Source organism: Amphiprion ocellaris, chromosome 22, assembly GCF_022539595.1.
Source record: "Amphiprion ocellaris isolate individual 3 ecotype Okinawa chromosome 22, ASM2253959v1, whole genome shotgun sequence".
Taxonomy (NCBI): domain Eukaryota; kingdom Metazoa; phylum Chordata; class Actinopteri; family Pomacentridae; genus Amphiprion; species Amphiprion ocellaris.
Window position 1 is genome coordinate 11,684,524 of NC_072787.1, and position 23,800 is coordinate 11,708,323.

The 23,800-nt window shown below is 43.6% G+C and overlaps 1 protein-coding gene across 3 annotated transcripts in view; it reads left to right on the forward strand.

Moving 5' to 3' along the window:
* zfhx4 (zinc finger homeobox 4) overlaps positions 1-23,800 on the forward strand; it is an 84,985-nt gene that overhangs the window by 34,494 nt on the left and 26,691 nt on the right. For all 3 annotated transcript variants that reach the window (XM_035946429.2, XM_023266214.3, XM_035946430.2), the window contains exon 6: positions 11,704-11,938. In XM_035946429.2, the coding sequence (XP_035802322.2) occupies positions 11,704-11,938 (235 nt within the window). The remainder of the gene's footprint in view (positions 1-11,703; positions 11,939-23,800) is intronic.

Consider the following 23,800-nt stretch of genomic DNA (forward strand, 5'->3'; position numbering starts at 1 on the left):
CACACACACTCACACACACACACACACACACACACACACACACACACACACACACACACACACACACACACACACACACACACACACACACACACACACACACACATTCTCTGTGTCTCGTAGGCCATGGCACCTGTTTCTCAGATGGCTGTCTGAATAAATCGTGAACTGTCTTGAGCCACTGCCACCGCACCCCTGTCTGTCCAACGTTCCGTCATAATTCAAGTGGAAATGGATGTCCGGGGTCCACTGCACTTTTCCATATCTCTGTTTTTCTTTTCATTATTTTTCCTCTTCCTGTCCTGCCTCTGCAATCTCCTTTGAACTCCGAATCTTAGGCTCATAAAACGCTCAGGAAGAGAGGACGTTTAGATGGAGTGATTTGTTAGTGGGACATACAGAAGATAAAAACAGATAGAAAGGGTCTCTTTTTTTCTGTCTCACACTCCTTCACCACCTCTTTTTTGCCAGCTTCCTTTGTTTTGTCTCTGACTCTTTTTCTTTCATTCTCTCTCTCTTTCTCTCTCTCTTTCTATTTCTCCCCTGGGGAGCGGCAGATAGGCCATCTCATTACCCATGATCCTCTTGGCAACACCATGGCTGGGAATCAGGGGGTGGGGGGAATTAAACAAGGGGAGTGATGGGAGGAGGGAGAGATGGAAGGGACAGAAGACGACATGGAAAAGAGACTGGGTTTGTAGATACATTAAAAATAAATCTCCCTTTTTTCATTTCATCATCTGCTTTGTATTTCTCTCTCTCCTTTGACTTTTCTATCAACCAAGGGACATTTCTTTCTTTCAGTCTTCTATCTTTGCCCCCTCCCTCACATTTAATTCTCCTCCATCTCTCTCAGATGGAGGTAGCTGTGCTTATGCATCTGTGATATTAAGTCTACCACTGTGCCTTGGCTATTAGCAAGGGTCAACCCTGCCCACTCTCATTTGAAAATCAAATGGCCCTATATATATGCAGCCCAAATTATTGAACTGTCATTTGGACTTGTGTGATGGGGAAATGGACAGGAGATTGACTCCCATAGATTTGCATAAAAAGTCATTGTGCTGGTCCCCGGAATAGAAAAGAGACTGGATCTATTTCAAATGCATGGCACCATTTATGACACACACACACACACAGACCCACACACACATTTAAATGCATATGTACATACAGAGGTTTAGAATTACATTCATAGAGACACACTCACATGTACAGTAACCACACAGACACTCACACACAATTGTAGTCTTGGTTATCAAGTTACCATTTTCCACTTGAGCCCATGTATGCTTGTTCCAGACACAGCCTCTTGATCACAGCGTCTTTGTCTCGCACTCACAGACAGACTTAAAGAGTTGCTATTCTCTTCAAAAAGGAATGTTCTCAGACACTTCACACTAGATGCTACTTGACTGCGAGATATAGATTTTCATGTTCTGTCATGGAGACAGATGATGCCGCCAAGAGTTCAATGCTGTAAACCTGAGCAGACAAATGAATTCACTTCAGTATTTTTGCCAGAAAGGTTGTCTGTCTGTCCCCCTTTCTCTCTCTCTCGCTCTCTCTCTCTCTCTCTCTCTCTCTCTCTGCGAGGCAAAGAGACGCCGGTTAGTAGATTATTCAAATCATCTCCTCTTTCACCTGCGTGGAGATTACAATGGAAATCTTTTAGAGGTCCAGGGGTGGTGAAGTGGGGGACGGAGGGTGGCGGCTAATTAAAGCATAAAAGCAGGTGTGTGCATGTGTGTGTTTGTGTGTGTCGGCTGTAGCTTTCTGTTCGACAGAGAGGTTTGAATGAATGGACTTCCCCGCCACCCTCCCCCTTCTTCCTAATAATCCTCATAGATATTAATAAGAGTTTCGCCCATTCTTCCTCTAACGCCTTTACCAGATGGTCGGCAGAGCGTTAGTGTGGTGTGTGTGTGTGTGTGTGTGTGTGTGTGTGTGTGTGTGTGTGTGTGTGTGTGCGGTGTCCAGCTTTGGTCCAGCTCTGGACTGACACTCACATGTAATGTTTAATTACCTAGCCAGGTCCCCTCCTCCCCTCCTCTCCTCTCAACTTCTTGACTCTCTGATGAATTAGGCCTGCAGACTGTGATGTAGTCGCCTTTTGTTTTTTTTTTCCCCCCTTAGACAAGGTGTGTTTTTCTGCAAGTGAGACAGAGAAACAGACAGTGCTGGTTTTCTCATATTAATAGCCAGATGTGATCCTCTTCATAATCATTCCCACCCCTCACCAAACTGTGGGTCATTTGGGCCGTGTCCATGTGCAGGGGACTGTGAAGCAGATTGGGGCTGACAGGTATGGGAACGATAGCAGAAGGAGGGGCGGAGGTTTGTGAAGTGTGTGGAAGGAGGGGGTGGCGGGGGTCAGTGTCTTCCAGACCACCAGAAGGAAGGGAACATTGCTGGGATGCGGGAACAAAGAAGCTAGCAGGAGTTTGTCTTTTCTTTTTTGTCTTTTTCCCCCTCATCTTAACCCTCCCACCCTCACATCCCAACACCCAGCCAAACACACACTTCCCTCCTCCTCCTTCCATCCTTACACCCCCTTACTCTTACACTTGTCTTCTTCCTTTTTTAACATCCCCAACTCATTCCTGTTCTTTCTTTTCTCTTGGGTCTTGATCATCCTTTTGGGACAAAGATAACAAGATTGTTTAAAAAAAAAAAAAAAAGCAATAATCAAAGAAGGCACATGAGCTCAAATATGATCTCTTGGGGCATGTTGTCTTCTCTTTTGATGCATTGATTTGATCAGAGCAGTCTCAGACAGATCACATGGCAGGGAGATCAGATAAATACTTTTGTGTAAGTTCATTAGCTTTACTTTTGAAATCACCTGACATTAAAATGTGGGCTTAATTTGTATGAAAGTTGTCATAAAATTTTTCATCTCTTTGTTTTATCTATTCTCGAAATAGTCTGAAATGTTACATCAGCTTTAGAATGGTATTTAGATAGTATCATCATGCTTTTCCCCTCTCATGAAGCTATCAGGATATTGATATGGACAAAGTTGAACTGAAATACTCCTCAACGCCCTTCCAGATCAATAATCAATCGATTGGAGGTAATTGTGCTACTCCCTTGGAACGGTCCCAAGTCACTCTCTCTCGCCTCCTCTCTCCTTCTCACACTCTCTCTGTCATTATCAGCATGTGGGCCAGTATTCGGCATTTCAGCATTCCAGCTGTAATTGATTTTAACCATTAGGTGCTCAGTGAATAGATAAGTAGTGGGAGATATTCGATTATACGGTGAAAGAGAGGGACAGGGATGAAAAGAGTGAGAGAAAGAAGGAGGGAGAAGGATTGAATGATGTTGCCGGAGAGCTGCAGAAAGGAGAACTGACCTGTCCTGCTGTCTATCCGTCTCCACCACTGGCCTTCCATCTTTGCAGCAGCACAATACCCCTGACCTCCTGCGAGTTCAAGCAGCTTAGTTTCTGCGAGGTAATCCCTAATGCTTTGAAATAGACCTGATAGAAAGCCCACTTACTTGTTCGGGATTAATGTGGTTTGTGTGGGGGGTGCTGAGTTTTCAGCACATTTAGTTAAATTAACCCGTTGGAATTATCATATTCAACTCTAATTGTGGACTTATACTTGCGCAGTGATGAGAAGTGGACTGTCTTTAAAAGCATGTCACACTTTACTGACAGACAGATGGGTGACTTGGATTTAAAATCCTTGTATATCAGCTGCTATGCATTAATACATTACCCTTTCTCTGTTGTTTATGTCAAGGTTTACTGTGCTGGTGGCTGGAGTGCTATTATTCCTTTCCCATCCTCTACGGAGGCCATTTTGAATCGGAGTGCAGCTGAGGGTGGTATTGCTTTCCCACTGTTTTCTGAAGATATAAGTCTGATTTTTTTTTTTCATTTTGTCCTTTCTCCTCTTTTTCCTCATTCTGGCAGGAGTGTAGGTTAGGACTAGGGGTAGGGGCTGATGGGGGAGGTGGAGGGGGGGACAAAGGCAAACATTTGAGTAATCTTCAAAGAGCCCATTGGTATGTTGAGTGGACGCTGGTATGCGGACTGTGGCTGAGGCTTTTTCAGGGGAAAACAATATCCTTCCTTTAGACGGCTGGGGCCTGGGCAAACACTACCAGCCAGGCGACTCTGCCCAGCGCTGCCACTGCTATCAGCTTACCCCCTCCCCTTGCTCCTGCACAAAATGCTAGGGTCTTTCAGTGTTGCCGGAACAGCACAGAGCTCATCATTATGGGTTTATGGGGGTAGAAAGAACGTCCCAGGTTGTCAAATGTGTGGTTGACTGAGTTTATGTAACATGTCAGAAATTGTTATCAGCATGTGCGCCGTGACACGCAGTCACTATTTAAATGTTTGAGGTCTGATATAGCGGGACAAAGCAGACTGAAATGGCTGCCTTCTGTAAAAGAAAGTAGAGAGGGATCAAGTGTGCCATCTTGTAGGTCAACTGCAAGGCATTTGATTTCCTGTGGCAATATGCAAAACAGCATTGCTCAAGAGGTGCTCTCATTGTGTTCTCACTGGCAGAGGTACCACTCCAACATGCGCTCACAAAGACATAGTACTGATAGTTAGAGATAGGTATAGATCAAGCGTGCTATATGTACGGCAATGCAGCTATCAAAAAGTAGCACACTCATTTTATAAATGCAACTCTTAAAAGAAACCAGCAGACAGTCTGCCATTTTGTGACAGTTTCAAAATGAACTCCCTTTGTCCAGTAATCACCAGCCATTTTCTCACGAGGATCCAGGGATAATTTCTCCCATTTCTCTGTCATTAGCAGGGCCTGGTATTAGGCTTGTGTTTTGTTCCCTGTACCTTTTGTTTTGTGCTAAGTGAAACCATGCGACAGGGTAGGGGCTAACTGGAAAACAATACTCCCCTTCACAGGCTCAGGAATGTGTAATTAGTGATTTGAACCCAACTATGCTCGTCTAGATTCTTCCCTATCATTCTCTCTCTCTTTCCATCTCTTGTTCTTTTGTTCTCTCTGTCATAGATTTTCTTCGCCTCTCATATCATCATATCTATCAGTTAGTTTCTTTCGCTGTCTGTTTCTGTCATTCCTTTTGTCTAACTCTCTCTAATAGACATTTTTCAGCAAGTCTCCATTACGTATAGAGCAAAGAAAAACAAACTTGGCAAAAATCGCTGCTCCTCTCGGCACCAAAATTATTTTTCCTTCTCTTTCCCTTTCAGTTTTAGTTAAATATAACAACATCAGTGTTGTACAAACCTCTTTGATGGAACCAGCCAATAAGCTGAAGCCCCAGATTTTCAGCCCCTTTACTTTTGTTTTTCTCCCTGTGCTTCATAGACCCTGTCAATTAGACCTTCCCTTGATTTCCCAAAAGCATCTTTGCATGTTGGGAAAAATGAAAAATGATGAACCCTGCCCAAAAGTATGTTAGCATTTCAGCAATATCCCTCCCTGTGCACTGCGTTGGAAAAAGATAATCCCACAAGCATGTTAGCATTTCAATGATCTCGATCTCAGTATTTTATGATCTGTGGTCCCATTGTGAGTCAATGGAAAAGATAATCTCAGCAGCAAGATGGTTTAGGGAAATGGGGAGGTCTGGTCAGTCTCACCTGGCGGCGATGGAGACAAGCGGGGGCTTTTAGACCCTAATGGGCTAAGGTCAGGATGGCTAATAGGGAGTAAGTGGCTGAGCCATGCTGTCTAAATCTAATGCTAATGTAAATACTGATCCATTTTCAAGGGGGATGGAGGTGAGCTGGCTTTCAAGACACCTAGCACACATACACACATGCACCGATGAGTAAGTAAGATCTGTTCTGGTGTCTCTGCCTCCTTGAATCTCTTATTCCCAGCTGCAGGGGCAGTACAATGTAGAATATGTGTTGCTTAGAAATTAGATTTACCACACGTTCATTGATTAGAACCAGAAAAAATGCAGTAGTTCATAGGTTTTTTTCTTTGTACTGCTCTACTTTCCTTGTAAGCATGAGTGTGTCTTCGCTGGAGCAGAAGAGAGAGTAAAAGATAGAAAGACTGAGATTTTTCCAAGAAAGGGGCTAGAGGTCAGGAAGCTGTGAACTTCAGGTTGACCTTTACCCCATACGTCAGACGCACTTACGTCACGGCTACAAGTGTGTATGTGTGACCGACTGTGTCTGAGTCCATGTGTGGGAGTCAGAAAAATGGACGGCAAGACTATTAACTGGACTTTAGAGTTGCATTATTTTCCACGCACCCACAATTTTTTTCTGCTGACAAATACCAAAAAGGAATAAAGAAGAAAGAGAGTGAAGAAAGATGGAAAGAACAAGACCAGAGATAGAAAGAGAGAGCGAGAGAGACAGGGAGCTAGCACAGAAGTGGTGACGACCGGCAGAAATTTAGTATGAAAGACTCATTGTGATAATTCATTTATTTGACTTGGCGGCGATTATACGATGGATGCTTATTATTATTGGGTGACCTAAGCTAAGCTCGCCCACAGGCCCTGCACCTCATGGACAGGCCCCAGAGCTGTGATCACATGTGATTGCCAGCAGGCAGAGAGCTGAGAGAAACAGGAGAGGCAATTCAGCTCTAGGAAATATTTTTCTTTGCATTTATGAAAATCAGAGCCCGGATTGTAGAGAAAAGAAAAACGACCATCAGGAAATAAAAGAAGGTTGGGGTGGGAGTGCTGGGATTGTTTTGTGTCTCCGGCATCCCATGATCACATACTGTGTCCTTGTAGGAGAGAAAGAGAGAGAAAAGTAGGAATCGTGCATTGTGTGTGTATATTTGTGTTCTGTGCACTCAGCAGTTTTTGCCTCTATATGCATATTTGTTTTTGTATCTGTGCTGCACCGAAATCATCTCTCAGTACACTATAGTTGCTGTTCTCTTTAGCGGTAGAAGTAAGGTGGCACATACCTGGGCCCTCTGCATCTCCTTTCAGCAGCGCAGTCTGCCAGCGAATCCATTGGCAGTGATCTTGCGTTACATCTATGTCTCGGGGGCTGAGTGGCGGTTAGCAGTAACATGTGTTAGGGAGGTGGTAGCACTGATGGAATTCTACACTTGGCAGCCTTCCAGGCAGTACTGGTATGTGTTTAAAATACTTTCAAGGAACAATACATGCTTTTGTTGTTTGCTGGGCCAAGTGGGGCTGTTTTGGTCTCTGATGGCCCTCGGGGGGCCCAGGGGATAGCACCGGAAGCAAGTGGCATTCTAAAAAAAACAAACAAAAAAAAAACAGGTATACCTAACCCTAACAATGAGCTCCCTGCTTCCCCTAAAAAACACTGATGAAAGGAGATAAAGAGGTTTTTATTTTTATGTGTGGGGTGTACATTTGCATGCATGTGAATACTCTAAGCAGACTCAAACAGCAAAACTGAATGTATGCAGCAGTTCTTTTCGTATAAAACGTGTGCACACATGCTCTGACACACACTGGTTATTAAGACATAGCTGCGGTGGCGGAAGGTTCTTACTTTCAGAATGTATTCATTAGCTGCCTGGTTCTACACTTAATGACAGGAAAGAGTCATGTTTGTACTGAATACCCTAATTTGTCATTTGGTTTATGGAGGAAATGCAACCCCATTGCTTTGCGCTGCTTTCAAAAATATTTTTATGCTACCACTGAACACATTACAATCATAGGCAAAGACAAAAAACGCACAATTCAAATTATAGACAGACACACACAAAAAAACTTGTGAGGCATAATCAAAAAATGTGGGGTTGAAATTACTGATGCATAAAAACCAAACGCACACAAACACATGCACAAACAGTGAGAAGAAAAGGCAGATTGAAATTATACCCCCACACACACACACACACACACTTTCACGTACATGTACATGCACAGGAAGATAAAAGAAGTTGTGAAAAGATATCTTTTGGCTTGGCTTATTAAGAATTCAGTTAATGAGGCAGCTTTGTCACCCCAGATAGAACAAATGGATATGAGACAGCAGTGCTGCTATCCTCCCCGCAAACCCAGGGAGCGAGCAGAGAGGAGGTGTGTGCGCTTGTGTTTATATGTGTGTGAGAAAGGTGTTTTGTAAACATCTCATTCTGCATAATGAATGCAGTCCTCTGTCATCGTCACACACACACACACACACAAGCAGCAGCAGCAGCAGCAGCAAACCACTACACAAGGGAGCTTCCTTTACCTGTCAAATTGACTCTCCTCCCCTCTTCTCATACAAGTCCCAGAGTGTATCTAGATGTGTGTGGATGTCATTGGCAGGGCTGCCAATGTTGTGTTTTTGACAAGTAAACAGGAAGTCCTGAGTGTCATAATTTGCATTCTCTGTCTACGGGTGTGTGTGTGTGTTCACCTCCTCCACCATCTAGACATCTCTGTGCCATGTTTAGGTCTACCCAGGGAGTGCTGCTTAGCTGACTTTGATTGGCCCACAGGGAGTGTCAGCTATTTGGTTGTTTGCCAAACACTAATCCCCAACAATTAACCACCAGGCACTCTGGAGAGGTGCCATATTGACAAGGATGGCCCTTTTTGCCATTTCCCCCCCTGTACACACACACACACACACACACACACACACAAAGACACTCAATATGATACAAATATACGTACAGCACATATGCACACATACGAATCCGCTGCAGCATAAATTACATACAGGTTGCAAGCAGACACACACGGGCGCAAACCCAGGAGCAGGAACGGTGTGTTTGTGTGTTTGAATATGCATTACACAGCCCACGCCTGGCAGGAGTCAAAGTGCTCCTTTAAAAGTTCATAAATCATGGATGTTCTGGCCTGTGATCACCAGACCGCCTGCATTTCAGGCCTGCAGAGTGCCAGAGTGCGACAGACAGCCCTCTAGTTTAGGTCTTAAACAAACCCTCTGGAATGTGCTGATGGGGAGAGAATTAATATTAGGCCTAAACCTATCTGGCAGCCCAGTTCAACCCCAAGTATATCATTCTGTTCCTCTCAGCTGAAGCCTCATATCCTAAAAACTCTACAATGTAAGTTAGAACATTGAAAGATGTGTGGTATTTTAGACCACGGGTGATTTATAGGAAAATGTTAATTCTGAAGGAGTACAATTCTCATAATGGCCATGCCATTAGTAACCATTATAAACTATCAAGGATTATTCCAATGAAACCTCGCCTCTCCTGATAAGACTCTTAACCATCATGGCTATCTTCACTGTTTGGAAAATACATATGCTCGCACACGCACAATACACACTTTTCAATTCCATTGCGCTTTTCTTCTGTGAAAGTTGTTAATGCAGTACTGAAGGTTGTTACTGGAGGAAAGAAAGACCTTGTTTGATTACTAATTTTCTATTCAGTTCTAAGAACCCCTTTCAGTTTCTATTCAATTGTAAGTAGCGCCCATCTCAGTCAGAGTGGTCATGAAATGAAAGTATGTTGGAGTGTCCAGACACAGTTGAATTGAAAAAGAAGTAAAGACCAAGCATTAGTACAATGTATTCTTGTTTTAAATTCTAGTAATGATAATAGTTGATGATGGAATGAATGACAGTGAGGATGTATGTGAGCATAGGGGCTTTTGTGCATAATGTACAGCATACTTCAGAGCAGTTGAAGGCCATTTTGAAGGGAAAGATGATTGGTAACTTTCTAGAAACTTGTTGAGAAGAGTTACAAAAACTGAGAAAATTAAAAGAGTTACATTTCGTTGAAAAGACAGTGTTGTTTATGCATGTGATATATGTGTGTTTGCTTCCGCAGCACACGTGTGTGGCTTCCACAGTAAGGCTCAGCAGCCCGGTTCTGCAGCTAGGGAGGGAGGGGAAGAAAGAAAAGAGGCAAAGAAAGAGAGAAAGAGAAAGAGCGAGGGAGGCCTCCTTTCACAGAGAAACAAAGATAGCTGTAATTAATGGCCCTGAGCTCTGGACTAGGGGAGCTTTCTTCTGACAACTCCGACTTAATTAAAACTTAAGACTTCTGAAAGGGCCTCTGACTGCGAGGGGACGTCCCACCGTCTCGTGAGAAAAACCTCGCAAGATTTCCTACAAAAGAAAGAAAGAGGGAGAGACAGAGAGAAAAGATGTGTTAGCGGCTGTAGCTATGTTGCTAATCCCTGTTTGTCAAAGGAGGAAGAGGAAAGAACGGAGGGGGGGTTAGAACTCACACACCTGCGGCCCACTCCTCCCACCACACGCACACACACTCCTCCCACACATGCATTTTTGCAGTCTCTCACTTCTTTCTCTATATACCATGATGCAACAGTGCTCAGGAGAAAAATAGTACCTGGGTAACTTTTTTTTGTGCTTCAGGAACTAAGCATCTTCCTATAGTAAGATGTGAGAGACAGAGCAGGGTTTGCACACACACACACACACACACACACACACACACACACACACACACACACACACACACACACACACACACACACACACACACACACACACACACACACACACACACACACACACTTGCCATTATGTGTATTAATTCATGCACAGAACCCTGCACCTGTTTCTCACATGGCTGTATGAATAAATCTTAACAAAGCATAAACTAACCTCTGTGAGCCACCTCTGTGTCTCTTTCTCTTTGCCTGACTCTCTTTTCCTCTCTGTGTCTTTCTCTCTCTCCCTCTGCCCTCCCTCCACAGAGGATCAGATAATAAAAGCTTGGCCTGGTCTTTTGTTTTTGTGCATTGTTCATTAGCCCGGCAGCAACAACAGAAGCACACTTGATATGCTTGGCTTGACTGGGTGTATGGGAGTAGGGCAAGGTGGGATGGGGGCTGTGAGTGCATGCGCGTGTGCGTGTGTGTGTGTGTGTGTGTGTGTGTGTGTGTGTGTGTGTGTGTGTGTGTGTGTGTGTGTGTGTGTGTGTGTGTGTGTGTGTGCGTCTGTGTGCGTCTGTGTTTGTGCACCTACACACACCAAGGGCAGGACAAGAGGTAGGGGGTAGCTTTGCATGGCTGCAATGCCATTAAAGAGGCAACTGGAAATTAAGGGCTTGCAACTGACAGCACACGTTGAATGAGAAACCCCTGCAGCTGCCAACAATAAGGAGAGCCGGACAATGTGCATGTTAAAGACAAAAACAGTGTTTTGAACTCAACCCCTTGTCTGACTTTTTGTGTGTTTTGAGTCTCTACATCACCTCAAACATATCCAGTTAATTTGAAATGGTGTATAGTGTCTGAACCATAGAACTCCATCTGTTGCTTTTTAAGGGTGTTACCTCAGTTTAAGGTTAGCTAACAAAATCCTGTTTGTCCATATTATTTGAGCTTGATCTTGCTTTCTACGTCCTTTTATAGTTGAAGTGTTTTATGTTAGACAGTTAAAGCTTTTTGTGTGTGCATTAAATTTGTGTAGAAGTTAATTTTTACAGGAACCTTGTTCTGTAGCATTTTTTTTTTTTTTTTTTTGAGAAATAACTACAGCATGGTTGTAGAAAGTAATGGCCCTGACTCACATGTTGCTTATTGACTGAGTTTTGGCTTGTTTGAAACTAGCAAAGTGGGATTTCTGGGTGTTGAATTTTTGCAATTCAACTGGAAGCCAAGTAGAAGGAAGGCTTTTATGGCCATTTTTACAAAACAACAATTACAAAGATATTATTGAAAACAGTACAATAATGGAAATACTTAAGAGGGAATGAATGTAGCTGTTAGAGATTTGCAGCGCTGAAATGGGCCGAAAACATGAATACATCTAACCTCCTCACTCTCCTCTCTTCCGTCACACAGCACTTGCAGAAGCAGGACAGTGCGTACAACCCCGAGTCGTGTGTCTACTACTGCACATTGTGCGACTACTCCACCAAGGCCCGCCTCAACCTGGTGCAGCACGCCCGCTCAGCTCGCCACCAGCAGAACGAAGGACTGAGGAAGCTCCAGCTGCACCAGCAAGGCCTGGGAGGAGACGAGGATGGACTGAGCCTCCACGAACTGTTCCATGTCAAGGAGTGCCCCACCAGCCAAGGTCTGTGCTTTTTCAGTCTGCTCTGTCTGTTTGCTTCAGCTGTTGTGACTTGTGTCTATTTGTTATCTTTAAGGCTTTGAGTTCATGTTTCATGGATTATTTCTATCTTGTCACCTGTGTTTTCTTTAGTTTTTCTGGTGCAACACATTCGCACTGTGAAATGTCTCATTCACTATTTGTTTACACTTTTTTGTTTTTTGGATTTTAGTTCGGTGATAGTTGTGGTGGTTAGTTTTCTTCATTTGAATCAGATCCATCTATTTATTTTTATTTTTTTTTGCTCTTTACACTGGACCACTCCCCCTTTTATTCCATCGAACCTCTCTTGCTCTCCACCTCGTTCCCTCCTTTCTTTGGCCTTCATATCCAGATCACGTCTCTCGATACAGATCCGTCCATTCCTCCTAATCTCTCCAAAATGAGCATACTGTTCCTATTAGGCTGCCGCGCTTATATCTGAAACACACATACACATACACACACACACACACACACACACACGCATACACACATACTGTCCTGTGCACAGGGACATCCCAGGCAGGCAAGCAGTTAGCTTATGAAATTTCACCTTGGGAGGATCTCATAGTGAAAGGCCTGTACACACATACGTTAGTCACACACATACGTTGCTCTCTCTTTTTCACACACACACACACACACACACACGCTCACGTATGCTATGGCTACACAGTCTCTCCCTGGAGTGAGCTTTCATTTCCTTTCTCATGACCAAAGCAATTTGGCTTTCATTTAAAAGTCTCCGTCCTGCCAGCAGCTAATAAGTGTAACAGAACTGTAAAACATTCAGAGAAACAAAAAAAAAAAGAAAAAAGATTAATCGTTTTTCTTTGAGTGGGGGTTGGATGGTTGGTGAGGGGTTGCAGGGTGTAAGGGGAGGGGGCTGTGCTGTAATTTAAACCAGAAGACGGAGAGTCAGGGTCCATTATTTAGTCATCCCTATGTTAATGCTGCCGGGAGAAAATGAGCGCTTAACTTGTTTTTGCTTTGCTTGACCTAAAGGAGCGGGTGGAGTGGGGTGTGGTGGTGCGGGGGGGGGGGGGGGGGGGGGGGGGGGGGGGGGGTAACACGTTTTGAATAGCATTCCAGCATAGCATTAGTCCATACATCCGTGTGTGTGTGTGTGTGTGTCAGCCCTGTATGCGTATTTCACCATGAATCTGTGCTCCCCGAACTGTCCTGTTTATACTGTACATGTACTCCCAAAACAGATGGGGGCCCAGCGCTTAGAAACATATGTGAATCCCAGCACACACACACACACACACACACACACACACACACACACACACACACACACATGAACAGGAGAAGAGCTCCCAGTCCTGAAATGGAGACTTGCCGGTGAACGTTTGGTTTTAATTACACGTGGATCAAAGTTTCGGTGAGATTTGGGGTGCAGCAGAAAAGCATGCTTAGATAAATCATTACCTTACATTTTAACGTAGCCCCCAACCACCTCCCCTCTTCTTTTCTCCTGCTCTCTTTTTTTGTATCTCCCTCTCTCTCTCTCCTTTTTTGTCCTGCTTATTCCATGTGCCTCTCTCTCTCCTGCTCCTGTCCGTTTTTTCATTCAGAACACAAGCTTCTTCTTTTTTTCTCTTCTTTTCCTCCCCTTTTTACATCTCAAACCAGCGAGCGCGACCAGGTTTTAAACCTGTCAAAAGTAATATTTGCCCGCTGCACCTATTTCAAATGTTCCACTCTTAAAACACACCATATTTGTTGCTTGGGCCCTCGTTTTATACCTTGGCTTTGATGCCACATGGTGAATTTCCATGAGGAAGCTAGTGCAAAGCTTAAGCGGACGCTGGCCACATCCAAAATGCTAACCCGCTTTTTTGGATGCCCTCCTTTTGCCCACTGCATAGACTTTTTTCCCCAAACAACAGTATTCTTTCACAAGGTACATGGTAAATGTTTCAAAGGCATTTCCTCGTAGCCCATAAGTGTTTGGCAGGTGTAGGTAGAGAGCGAAGTACTAGTGTGTCAAGGGGAGATCAAACACTCAGAGTCAGTGTAATAAACTCTGGTTGTGTTCTTGTTCTATAGCTCTGGAGTAAAATAGAACACTTGCTTTTTTCTGTTGTTGTTTATTTTTAGCCTTTTTTTGTGTTTCAGATTACACAATCCTGCATGCTAACATCGCATACTAGTTTATGGTATGAGAAAGAAAGCATGTATTATAACTGCTTTAGGCTTCTATAGTGATAGATGATGTGAATGTTTTCACCGATGGAAAAGGCTCTATAGTAGGCAACATTTTCAGCCAGTGTTCACTTTAAGGACCCTCTGTTTGTGTATACGTGCATGTGTATGCGTGCTGTTAGTTTTCTGGGGCTACAACTCCTGACTCGAGCACTTTCTGTTCATTAGAGACTGGTATGAAAAAGATTAATTTAAGTGCTGACCGGTATCTTTCTCTTAAAGCCTGGGACTTGGCACCAAGCCAGATAATTATAGGCTCATTTGGGAATAAGAGTTCTAATGCTCTGGACTTTATGTACATGTGAATGGCTTTCATTAAACAATTTTGATGCTGATTTTATGGCCTAATTAAGGATACAGTACTGCAGTGACGCACTGCAAGGGCATAGGTGTTTTGAACAAAGACAGGAGTGTACAAGCAACACTTGTGCTGCATTGTGTATGTGTGCATTTTTTGAGAACCTTTCAATCACTCTTATTCTTTTGAGTCTGTAATTTTCAGAACGTAGGCCCAGCCATCTCATCCTTTACACAAGGTAAACACTATTGTGAAGTGAGTGAGTCTCTGTGTGCTTATCTACTTGCACACTTGCACATGCAGCAGTTAACACTCACTGTCTATACAGTAAAAAGTTTCCACCATGATCTTTCAGCGGTGTCCTCTAAAGCCAAAAAGCCCACACTGTCCACATTTCTGAGATAAACTGTCCCTCTCTGTGTACAATTAAAAGTGATAAAGAAAATTGAGTTCATAAAAAATGCCAGTTTGCATCAGACAAGCAGGCAGAATGAATTGCCTCTCAACATGGAGGACTCGGAGGCCATTTTGCTTTGAGGGTCGTCCAAAAGTTATTAGAAAAATTAGATTTTTTTTGTCCTCTTCTCCGCTCGGTAATGAAGTTACGCCCTGAATAGAGCTGTTTAGTAAAATTCAAGCAAAAAAACAAAAGAAAAGAAAGATGTGACAGATTGCGAGTCATGGGTATTCCATCATCAGTTTCGTAATTTGAACAATTTGTTTTGCTGGATTTTTGGAGACGTTAACTGTCTCTGAAGTTTCGTTGTTACAGTGATTTTCTTCTGTTGCCAGCTCTGTCTCAGCCATTTGTTTGGCCATAAAAAATGTTGCGTTGGAGGTGTGTGTATGTGTGCACGAGTGTGCTTTTCTATGTGTGTATCCTCGCCCATTAGCCCTGTGCTCCATCATGTGTAAAGCTCCTCATAAGCCAGACCAAGCAGAAACATGGGGCCTTTTCTGCATACTTTACTTTCTGCCATTTTTTTCCCTTCCTTGTTCCCTCTGTCCCTCACAAAAAGGAAAGGGAGATGGGATCTTATGGAGGTAATTATTTCTGAGAGCCCAGCCTGTCATCCATCCCTCCACCACCCCACCACCCACACATCTCCATCCTTCTACAGACCCCCCTCCACCCCCACCCCAACCACCACCACCCGACATGCATTAAAGAGGGAGGGAGAGGACCCTCTTTGTCTGAATCCCCCTTTTAAACAAAAGACCTCTTCTGACTTAGAGAGACCAACAACACTTTTATCATGTGTGTGTGTGGGTGTATGTGTGAGTGTGTCCAGAGCCCTTTTGTTTTCTCTGAGTGATAAGGCTCTGGGACATTTTTTGGTCTTTGTCAAATTAGTGTAGCTGTGCTAACCATTTACATAGCAGCTGTAGGCTAAAAAACTGAGCCTAATGGACTCTTATTATCTCTCTATATGCTTGCGTGTGGATATAGATGTGTTTGTGTGCATCCAGCGGGAAGTGATGGAACACGGGCCGAGAGAAATCGTGCCATCTCACTTGTTTCCAAGAACGTTTGTTGTTTCGAAACGCACCAAACCCAAAGTGTGTCAGAACTAAGTCAAAGTATCAAAAAACACTGAAAACGATCATTCAGTTTTCAATGTGGGATAGGGCTTTGCTGTTTCCCAAAGAGCATTTCAATGTGATGACACCAAAGCATCTTTTGAGGTATTAGGTTTTCCCTCCTCCCTCACTTTCACTCCCCCATCTTATACTTTTTTTTTCTTCATCTGGGTGGTGGGGGTGGTTTCGCCATTCCAGCGGTTCTCTTCTCTTTTTTTTTTTTATTTTTTGGGAAGGTCTCTCCTCAGACAGAAGTCTATTTTCAGGGTTTGTCTCAGTAATTTGTGGCCATTACATAAACATTCATGGATGACCAGAGGAGTGAGAGAAAGGATGCAACACACACCCAGATCCTGCTAACCACGAGAGTTAGCATAGTGGTGGCCATTTTCTCTTTCAAGTTAGAATGGAGAGGGTGAGACCAGCTGACTACCTCATCAAAGAACGCTTTTGGCCTTTTTTAGGCCCTGCTTTGTGTCTCCCATGCAGTCATCCATTAGATATCTGTGTTTACAATTGGCTGTAATAGATTAAGGCAGCCAATTATGATGCATATTGATTTGCTTACATCCAGATCATTTAATACAGTAATTTATTTGTGACCTTTTCTTTTTCACTTACTGTGACGCTGGAAGTTAGTTACATACTGTAAAAGGTAATGTCTACAGATTTCAGTCAGATGGGATCCATTCCTCGCATAATAAAAACTTGGAATGTTATTTTATGTGCCCAACATGAGTAAAAATGCAGTTCCTGGGGAGAACTATTCTGATGAGAGTGATGTGATTTTACCCAAGAGGATTTTAGTGAACTATGTAGTTTTTTTATTGCTGTGCAATTAGTTGGAGACAATGCACTGCATTTTAAATCATTTGTCAAATCAAAATAAGACACATTCATATATGTATATTATTATATTTTCGGCAAGTAGCAATTTACCCCAAATTTCCCAAAACCATATTCTCTATGGCTGAGGGAGTAAAAGATGTGGTCATTTTTTGAATAATTCCATCCAAGCAAATTATAATTACTTTGTGGTCTGTGTGTGCACATAGAAAAAAATGGGCAGCAGCCTGACTTGTGCCTCAGAAAAAAATGAGCCTCGTTCACCATAAACTATTTTTGAAATGGTGTGTCGAGGCGGTATGGGCTCAGGCCGATTGTTTTTCTTTGAGCTGAGCAGCTTTTTGGTGGAGGGGTATTACCCGGGCTAAATTGTTCCCTCATGTTTTCCGCCAAGGTTCTGTGCCCACCACACTGACAGTTATAATTTGCAGAAATTGCGCTGATTATCTGAATTAGCATACCTGACCAATGCCACATTAGTCTTATTTACAATACAAAGCCGTGGGGGCTCTGAGGACGCATACTAAATATGACTTAACCCTTTGAAGAGGGGACTGGCGTCACAGGGCCAGAACGTCCTTCACGTCAGTGATATCACAAAGAGCTTAAGGCCCCACTCCATATGGAGCTGAAAGCCTCTGGAAGGCTCCTGGAAAGGGAAGTGGTGGATGTAAAGTCCGAGGACCATATTGAAATCACAGGGTTATTGCATGTTTTCCCTTCCTCTCGGGTTCTTTTTGACTTTTTTTCTTTTCATATTTTTCCCCTCTTAGCTCTTGTCCCCATCTTGTTTTGCTTTCCTTTTTTCCCCTCCGTCCCCCCCCCTTTCACCCCGGTTCTTCTTTATTTTCTTCTCCCTCACCTCCATTCTTTTCCCTCCTCGATCCCTTCATACACCCCCTGTCCATTGACTCTTAACCACAGATGGACAAAACAATGGGCCATGTCACACAGCATTAAGACAAACAATCCAGTGATGGGAGGAGGGTTGTGTGGAGCCGGAGCCACGGTAACCAGGCAATACGCTCACTGGGTCCAAGCAGCCACTAATCTCAGACGGCGATGATACAATACACAGATGGACACTGAAGGCAGCCTATATGCACTCAAATCCACACGCAGAGAAAAAAAAAAAACACTGTGAGTGTTATCAGGTAGAATTTCTGCCAACTCTTGCAAGAGCAGAAAAAATCCTTCTTTCTGTTGCTGCCTTCTGTCTCACTCTCCTCTGTTTCCTTTACCTCATCCATCAATAGGAGGTATGGAATTGGTAGCAGCTATTGATTACCTATAGACTAAGGCTAATCGTCGTTAACTGGAGGAAGCTTTGCAGTTATAGCAGCTGTCAGTGGCTTGTCGTGTGTGTGTGTGTGTGTGTGTGTGTGTGTGTGTGTGTGTGTGTGTGTGTGTGTGTGTGTGAGAGTCTGTGTGACCCTCCAGCATTTCAGTAGCAATAGCTGTTCCTCTCCACTGTTTACTTACAGCGGACTAATGGCCTAACAGCAAGGCAGCGCATGTAAAAAAAAAAGAAACCCTCTGGACATTGCTTCTCCTTCCAGAATAGGGGAAATGTATGTTTTGTCGGCCCAAAGAAACGCTGAGAGACATGCCAAGTTTCACCTCCCCACCTGTGAATAAGACCCATCTCCCTCTCGCTTCTTTTCTTCATCTCCCTAATAGGAAATTTGAGCACACTGTGTGAGATTAAAGCAGAGAATCAATGCCTTGTGAGCAATCATTTCCAGACAAATCTCTTTCATCCCCCCCCTCTTCCTTCTCCGTTCTCTCGTTCGTTTTCTCTCCCACCTCCTAATGCTAACAGGGGGTCCTGTGTCATGACATCCCTTTTGCTTTTATCATGTCCTAATAACGCTCTGAAAATAGAGAGAGAAAGAGGAATGTGACAGAAAGAGAAAAAGGATGCTGGGGAAAAAAAGAACAAGAAATGGAGAGACTGATAAAAATCCATTGAATGAGCATGGGTCTTGATTTGTGCTTTGATGTGGATGTCTTTGTGCAAATTAGACAAATATGCCCGCTGCTTTAGTCATCTCGACGCTCTTCAAGAGATGCCATCTCCCTTCACCATTTTTTTTCATAAAGGATGAAAGGAAGGAAGGAAAAAAATGACTGACAAGTTCATTTAAGGGCATAAAAATATACATTTTACAAAATTTAGGCAACGCTGAAGAGAAACTGTTGTTATGTAAAGGTGCAGTATGCACAAAGTAACCTGTACAAGGCAGTTAAATGAAACAGAAAATTTAAAAAAAGAACATAAGGTATTCACTGAAAAGATGCCGGTGTTTCTGCTAGGTTAGGCACACAAGGTGCTTTACCCATGATGGTGCGTTGGGCTAATGGGCAACGATACACACACACACACACACACACACACACACACACACACACACACACACACACACACACACACACACACACACACACACACACATACACACACACCTTGGCCAGGCCTTTGTTTCAAAAGCAGGTTAATGGGGAGTGAGGAAGAGGAGCGTTGCAATTTTCTGCTCTTTAGGCGCCAGAGAATTCTCTCCAGTGTAAGAGAGACCAGACTCTCAGCGTAATAGGCATTTTACACCCTCATCACCCCTTGCACACACACAAACATGGACACACACTCACCAGAAACGTGTGGGAGTGTAATAGGCATTCTATGGTGTGTATTGCCGGTCCCCAGAGTGCCAGTAAGTGTTAGACATGCATAGAGTCGGCAATGAGACAATCAGCATGCTGAAATTGAAACCTTGTCTGGAGTCACACAGGAGGGGAGGAAGATGAGCGCTGGGAGAGGAGAGGAGAGGAGAGGAGAGGAGAGGAGAGGAGAGGAGAGGAGAGGAGAGGAGAGGAGAGGAGAGGAGAGGAGAGGAGAGGAGTAGATTAAATACATAAGCTTGAGGAGCGGCGATAGGAGCACAGATGGCAGGAGAGGAGAGAGATGCAGAATAAGAAGAGAGGAGAGACAGAGGGGGAGGAAATAGGAACTGATGTTTGTTTAATTGCCTCATAAGTGATGACACAGATAATTATGTCGAAAAAAGAGATGCTCCTCTTAGGCAGGACCAATGAGCAGCTGTGTCTGTTTTGTTGTGTGTGTGTGTGTGTGTGTGTGTGTGTGTGTGTGTGTGTGTGTGTGTGTGTGTGTGTGTGTGTGTGTGTGTGTGTGTGTGTGCTGTCTCTCCCTATAGCCCCGTCATCTGCTGTCCCCCCCAGCCACATCAAGTATAGGACACCATTAAAGCATTATGGTTTGTGTCATATCAAATCATTCAGCTTAATTAACAGAAAAACACACGCTCAAAATACATACACACTCATCATTTGGAATCATTTTAATTACTCTCTAGCATCCCGATTATTAATATCTCTGCGTCTCATACCTGGGGATATGAAGATGAGTGTGTTCACCTATATTTCCTGCGCTGTGTGTTTGCAGGCATTCGTGTCTGTGTGTGTGCAAGTGATGCTCCCTTGACTTCATATCTAATTGTCTTTTTTAATGACAATATTCCACTGTGTGCCGGCTGTATGTAATGAGTCAGGGTGTGTCAAAGTGCAGGCCTGAGCTGTCTGCTTGAGTTAAGCTCTTCCCGTCTACTGCAGAAGCCTCCAGCATACATGCTCACGCACACATTTGGCGCACACACTCAAAGAGACAGTATCAATGTGGGAGTTCCTGTATCTGACATGAGATTAAGAGGGCCAAGTGGAGGAACGTCGAAGAACTGCCCTGTTGCATTTGCAAGAAGGAAAAAGGACCATCCTGTCACCCACACATGCGCACACACACACATGCAAGCGTCCTGTGCTGTAAGTGAGCAGTAGCCTCCCTTGCATTATTCACAGTGGCCGAGTGATCGAAGCCTGGTTCAATAGCACTAAAGCGGCGCACGCTGGAGAGATTTGTCTTACAAAACCTTGACACACACACAGGCGCACATATGCTCTCACACACATTGATTTTTGGTGGTGGGAATCTCCTAGGCTTTGGACGAAAGACAGGGACGTGAGAGGGGCTTCCCCCGTCAGAGCAACCCCCTAACAAACGCGCGCACACACACTATTACACTCTCTTTTACACTCACTCTGAAATATACACGCACACACTGTGCATAGGCAAATGCTGTAAGTACATGTTTAATTCTCACAAAATGAGTTGTGATGACGGTGATGTCCGACGATAGCATGAATAAGAAAATGAAAGAAAAAGTTGAAGATGGCAGACGGAGAATCTACCGCTTAGATCTGATGGGGTTTCATTTACAGTAAGATGAGCTGATGGTAAAATAAAATAAAAAAAGAAACGCAAAAAAAAAAGTCTAACTGATCTTTTTTTTTTTTTTGCTGACTCTCCTCTTTTGCATTTTACCATCAACCGGCTTTTTGCAAGCGAGGCAGAAAAAAATCACGCATTGCCTGATATGTCAAATCTTTCCACTGCAGTGTGTGAGTGTATTTTTGCACAGGAATGTTCAATTTGAAGCCTTCACTTGATTTGAATGGCAATTTTTCTAAAACATCAGTCACTTCTTTCAGTTTTCCTATTTTCTTCAGAGCGGCACAAGTAGCCGAACACATACCATCCCCTCTGGCGTTTTTGACATATTAACATGTATCGACAAGCCAGCACTTGCATGCCTGTACACTGAGGCGCAAACACACACATACACACACCTCTGTCCCCTGAAGACATGTGATCAACCAGACCCAATCCCTTGTAATCATCTGGAGCCCCCCAAACACACACGTATTGCTCCCCTTCAATCCCGAGTAATGGTTTGGGGCAGGGGGCTGAAGCGGTGGGCTTCTTTCCCTTAGCCCCAGTGTCTTAAGCTGCCATTGATTAAATGTTAACTGATATACTCGGCCCTGGCAATCTTGTTAGAGCTGGAGCAGGCAGGCAGCTAGACAGACAGTTTAGGACCCGCACCCTCCTGATCAATAGCACAGATAAAGATTTCATCCATCAATGAGCTCCCAAAACAAAAGGTATCTGATACCTGATTAGGCCCGTGGGGACATGCACAGATTTGAACATGAACACATGCTTTCACATGGCCACATGGGTTGAAGCGCATAAAGAGATGACAAACAAATACACTTGGATCACAAACACAGGCGCAGTTTAAAACTCAGATCATAAGCTGAAATAAGCATACGCTTGACACCCACACACAAACCCACACACACATTCTTTTCCTCACTTATTTTGTCCAGAATAATACTTCAAACAACTCCATCTGAAGTCAATCAGTTCCACACCTAATGGTGTAATTACAAAAGAACACACACACACACACACACACACACACACACACACACACACACACACACACACACAGAGTCAAATTTGCAGATAAGACAGTCCTGACTTTTCCCGGATGAAGGTTAATTACGCTGTGTTAGTTCACTTAGGTGTGTGTATTTGTTTGTCCATGCAGGTGTATATGCATCTCTGCTGAGTAGTGTGTGAGTGTCTGCCTCTTTCCTGAAATGCATGTGCATTTAGATGTCATGTGCATGCCAAAGGCACTGCAAAACGGTGGAATCAATGTCTGGGCGACCACCACTGTTAAAGTGTATCAATAATGTTCCCCTATCTTCTTTCCTTGCTATTGTCACAGGGCAGCTTGAAAGTCCAAACCATGCTGCAATTAAGACTTAATTATAAATCAATATAAGAAGTCATTTGAATATTGATTTTTCCCTTTTCTTCAAATTGTTAACATATTCCACACCCTGTCTATGCCTTTTTCCTTTTTGGGGGGGTTACAACATTGATTAGAATCAATACTTCCTTTTACAGTGATCTGAGAACTGCTTTGGCATAATTAGAGCCAAAAACACCACAGGATGTCTTGATGGGATTTGTTACCCAAGAGGTGGTCAACGGGTGCAAAATGTCACAGGCCCTTAAATTCTGATGTCTTTTCAAATATAGTTAATGACACTTTGTAGCCCTCAAACAGTGATCTCATTTTGGGGGATTTTGGGTGACATTTGTTGTCACAATGCCAAAATGAATTTCCATAATTTTCACGGCTGACATTTTCCTTGATACGACGCTGTATCAGAGCACACTCCAAAAAATGATATCAATGCAACCCAGTAACCTGCATTTCATTTGATTAAATGATATCTTTGCTGTTTTATTTTCCTGCTCAGCCATTTTGAGGGGCTGTGAGATTTTCAAGTGGCGTGTCAGGGGCCGGGAGTCTAATGCATGGAAACATGGAGCTTTCTGTTTTCTGACGGCTAGCAGAGATAAGGTAGAGATATGGCTCTAGCACTGGCTCAAATCTAAAACAGATCCCGCTGGGGGGGTTGGAGGAGTTAAGAAAGTGAAGGAAAGGAAAAGGGGGAGAAGGGGAGCGGTGGAGGTAGCAAGAAAAGGGAATATTGTCAATCCTCTAAGTGTCTGGCGGTGTCTCTCTTTCTTTCCCTCTTTCTCTCCCCCACTCTCCCTCAGTAATCTGATTTATTCAAAGCATATGTGTGCTGCTCCGTCTTTGTCTGCTTCTATTAGGGCCAGTGGGGGCCCATATGACATTGTTTAGCCAGTAATGAAATGGACATTTTTTGCATGTTTTTGAGAAAGTCAGAGCAAAGCCAACACTCCTTATTTGTAACTGTCTGTGAATACCATCTCCAGGGCAGTACAATACCATCTCTGGGCCCCAGGTCTGAGTATTTGTGTATGTGTGCGCATCGCATGTGAACATATGCGCCCACATGTTACAGGTTCCATGTGGTCAATTTGGAGATGATTCTGAGCAACCTAATGAATATTTTGGCTTGAAGATATTTCTTCTTTTTTTCTTCTGTGACTCTATTCCTCTTATGTTGAAGAGTTTTGTCATCCGCTTTTAACCTCAACACATAAT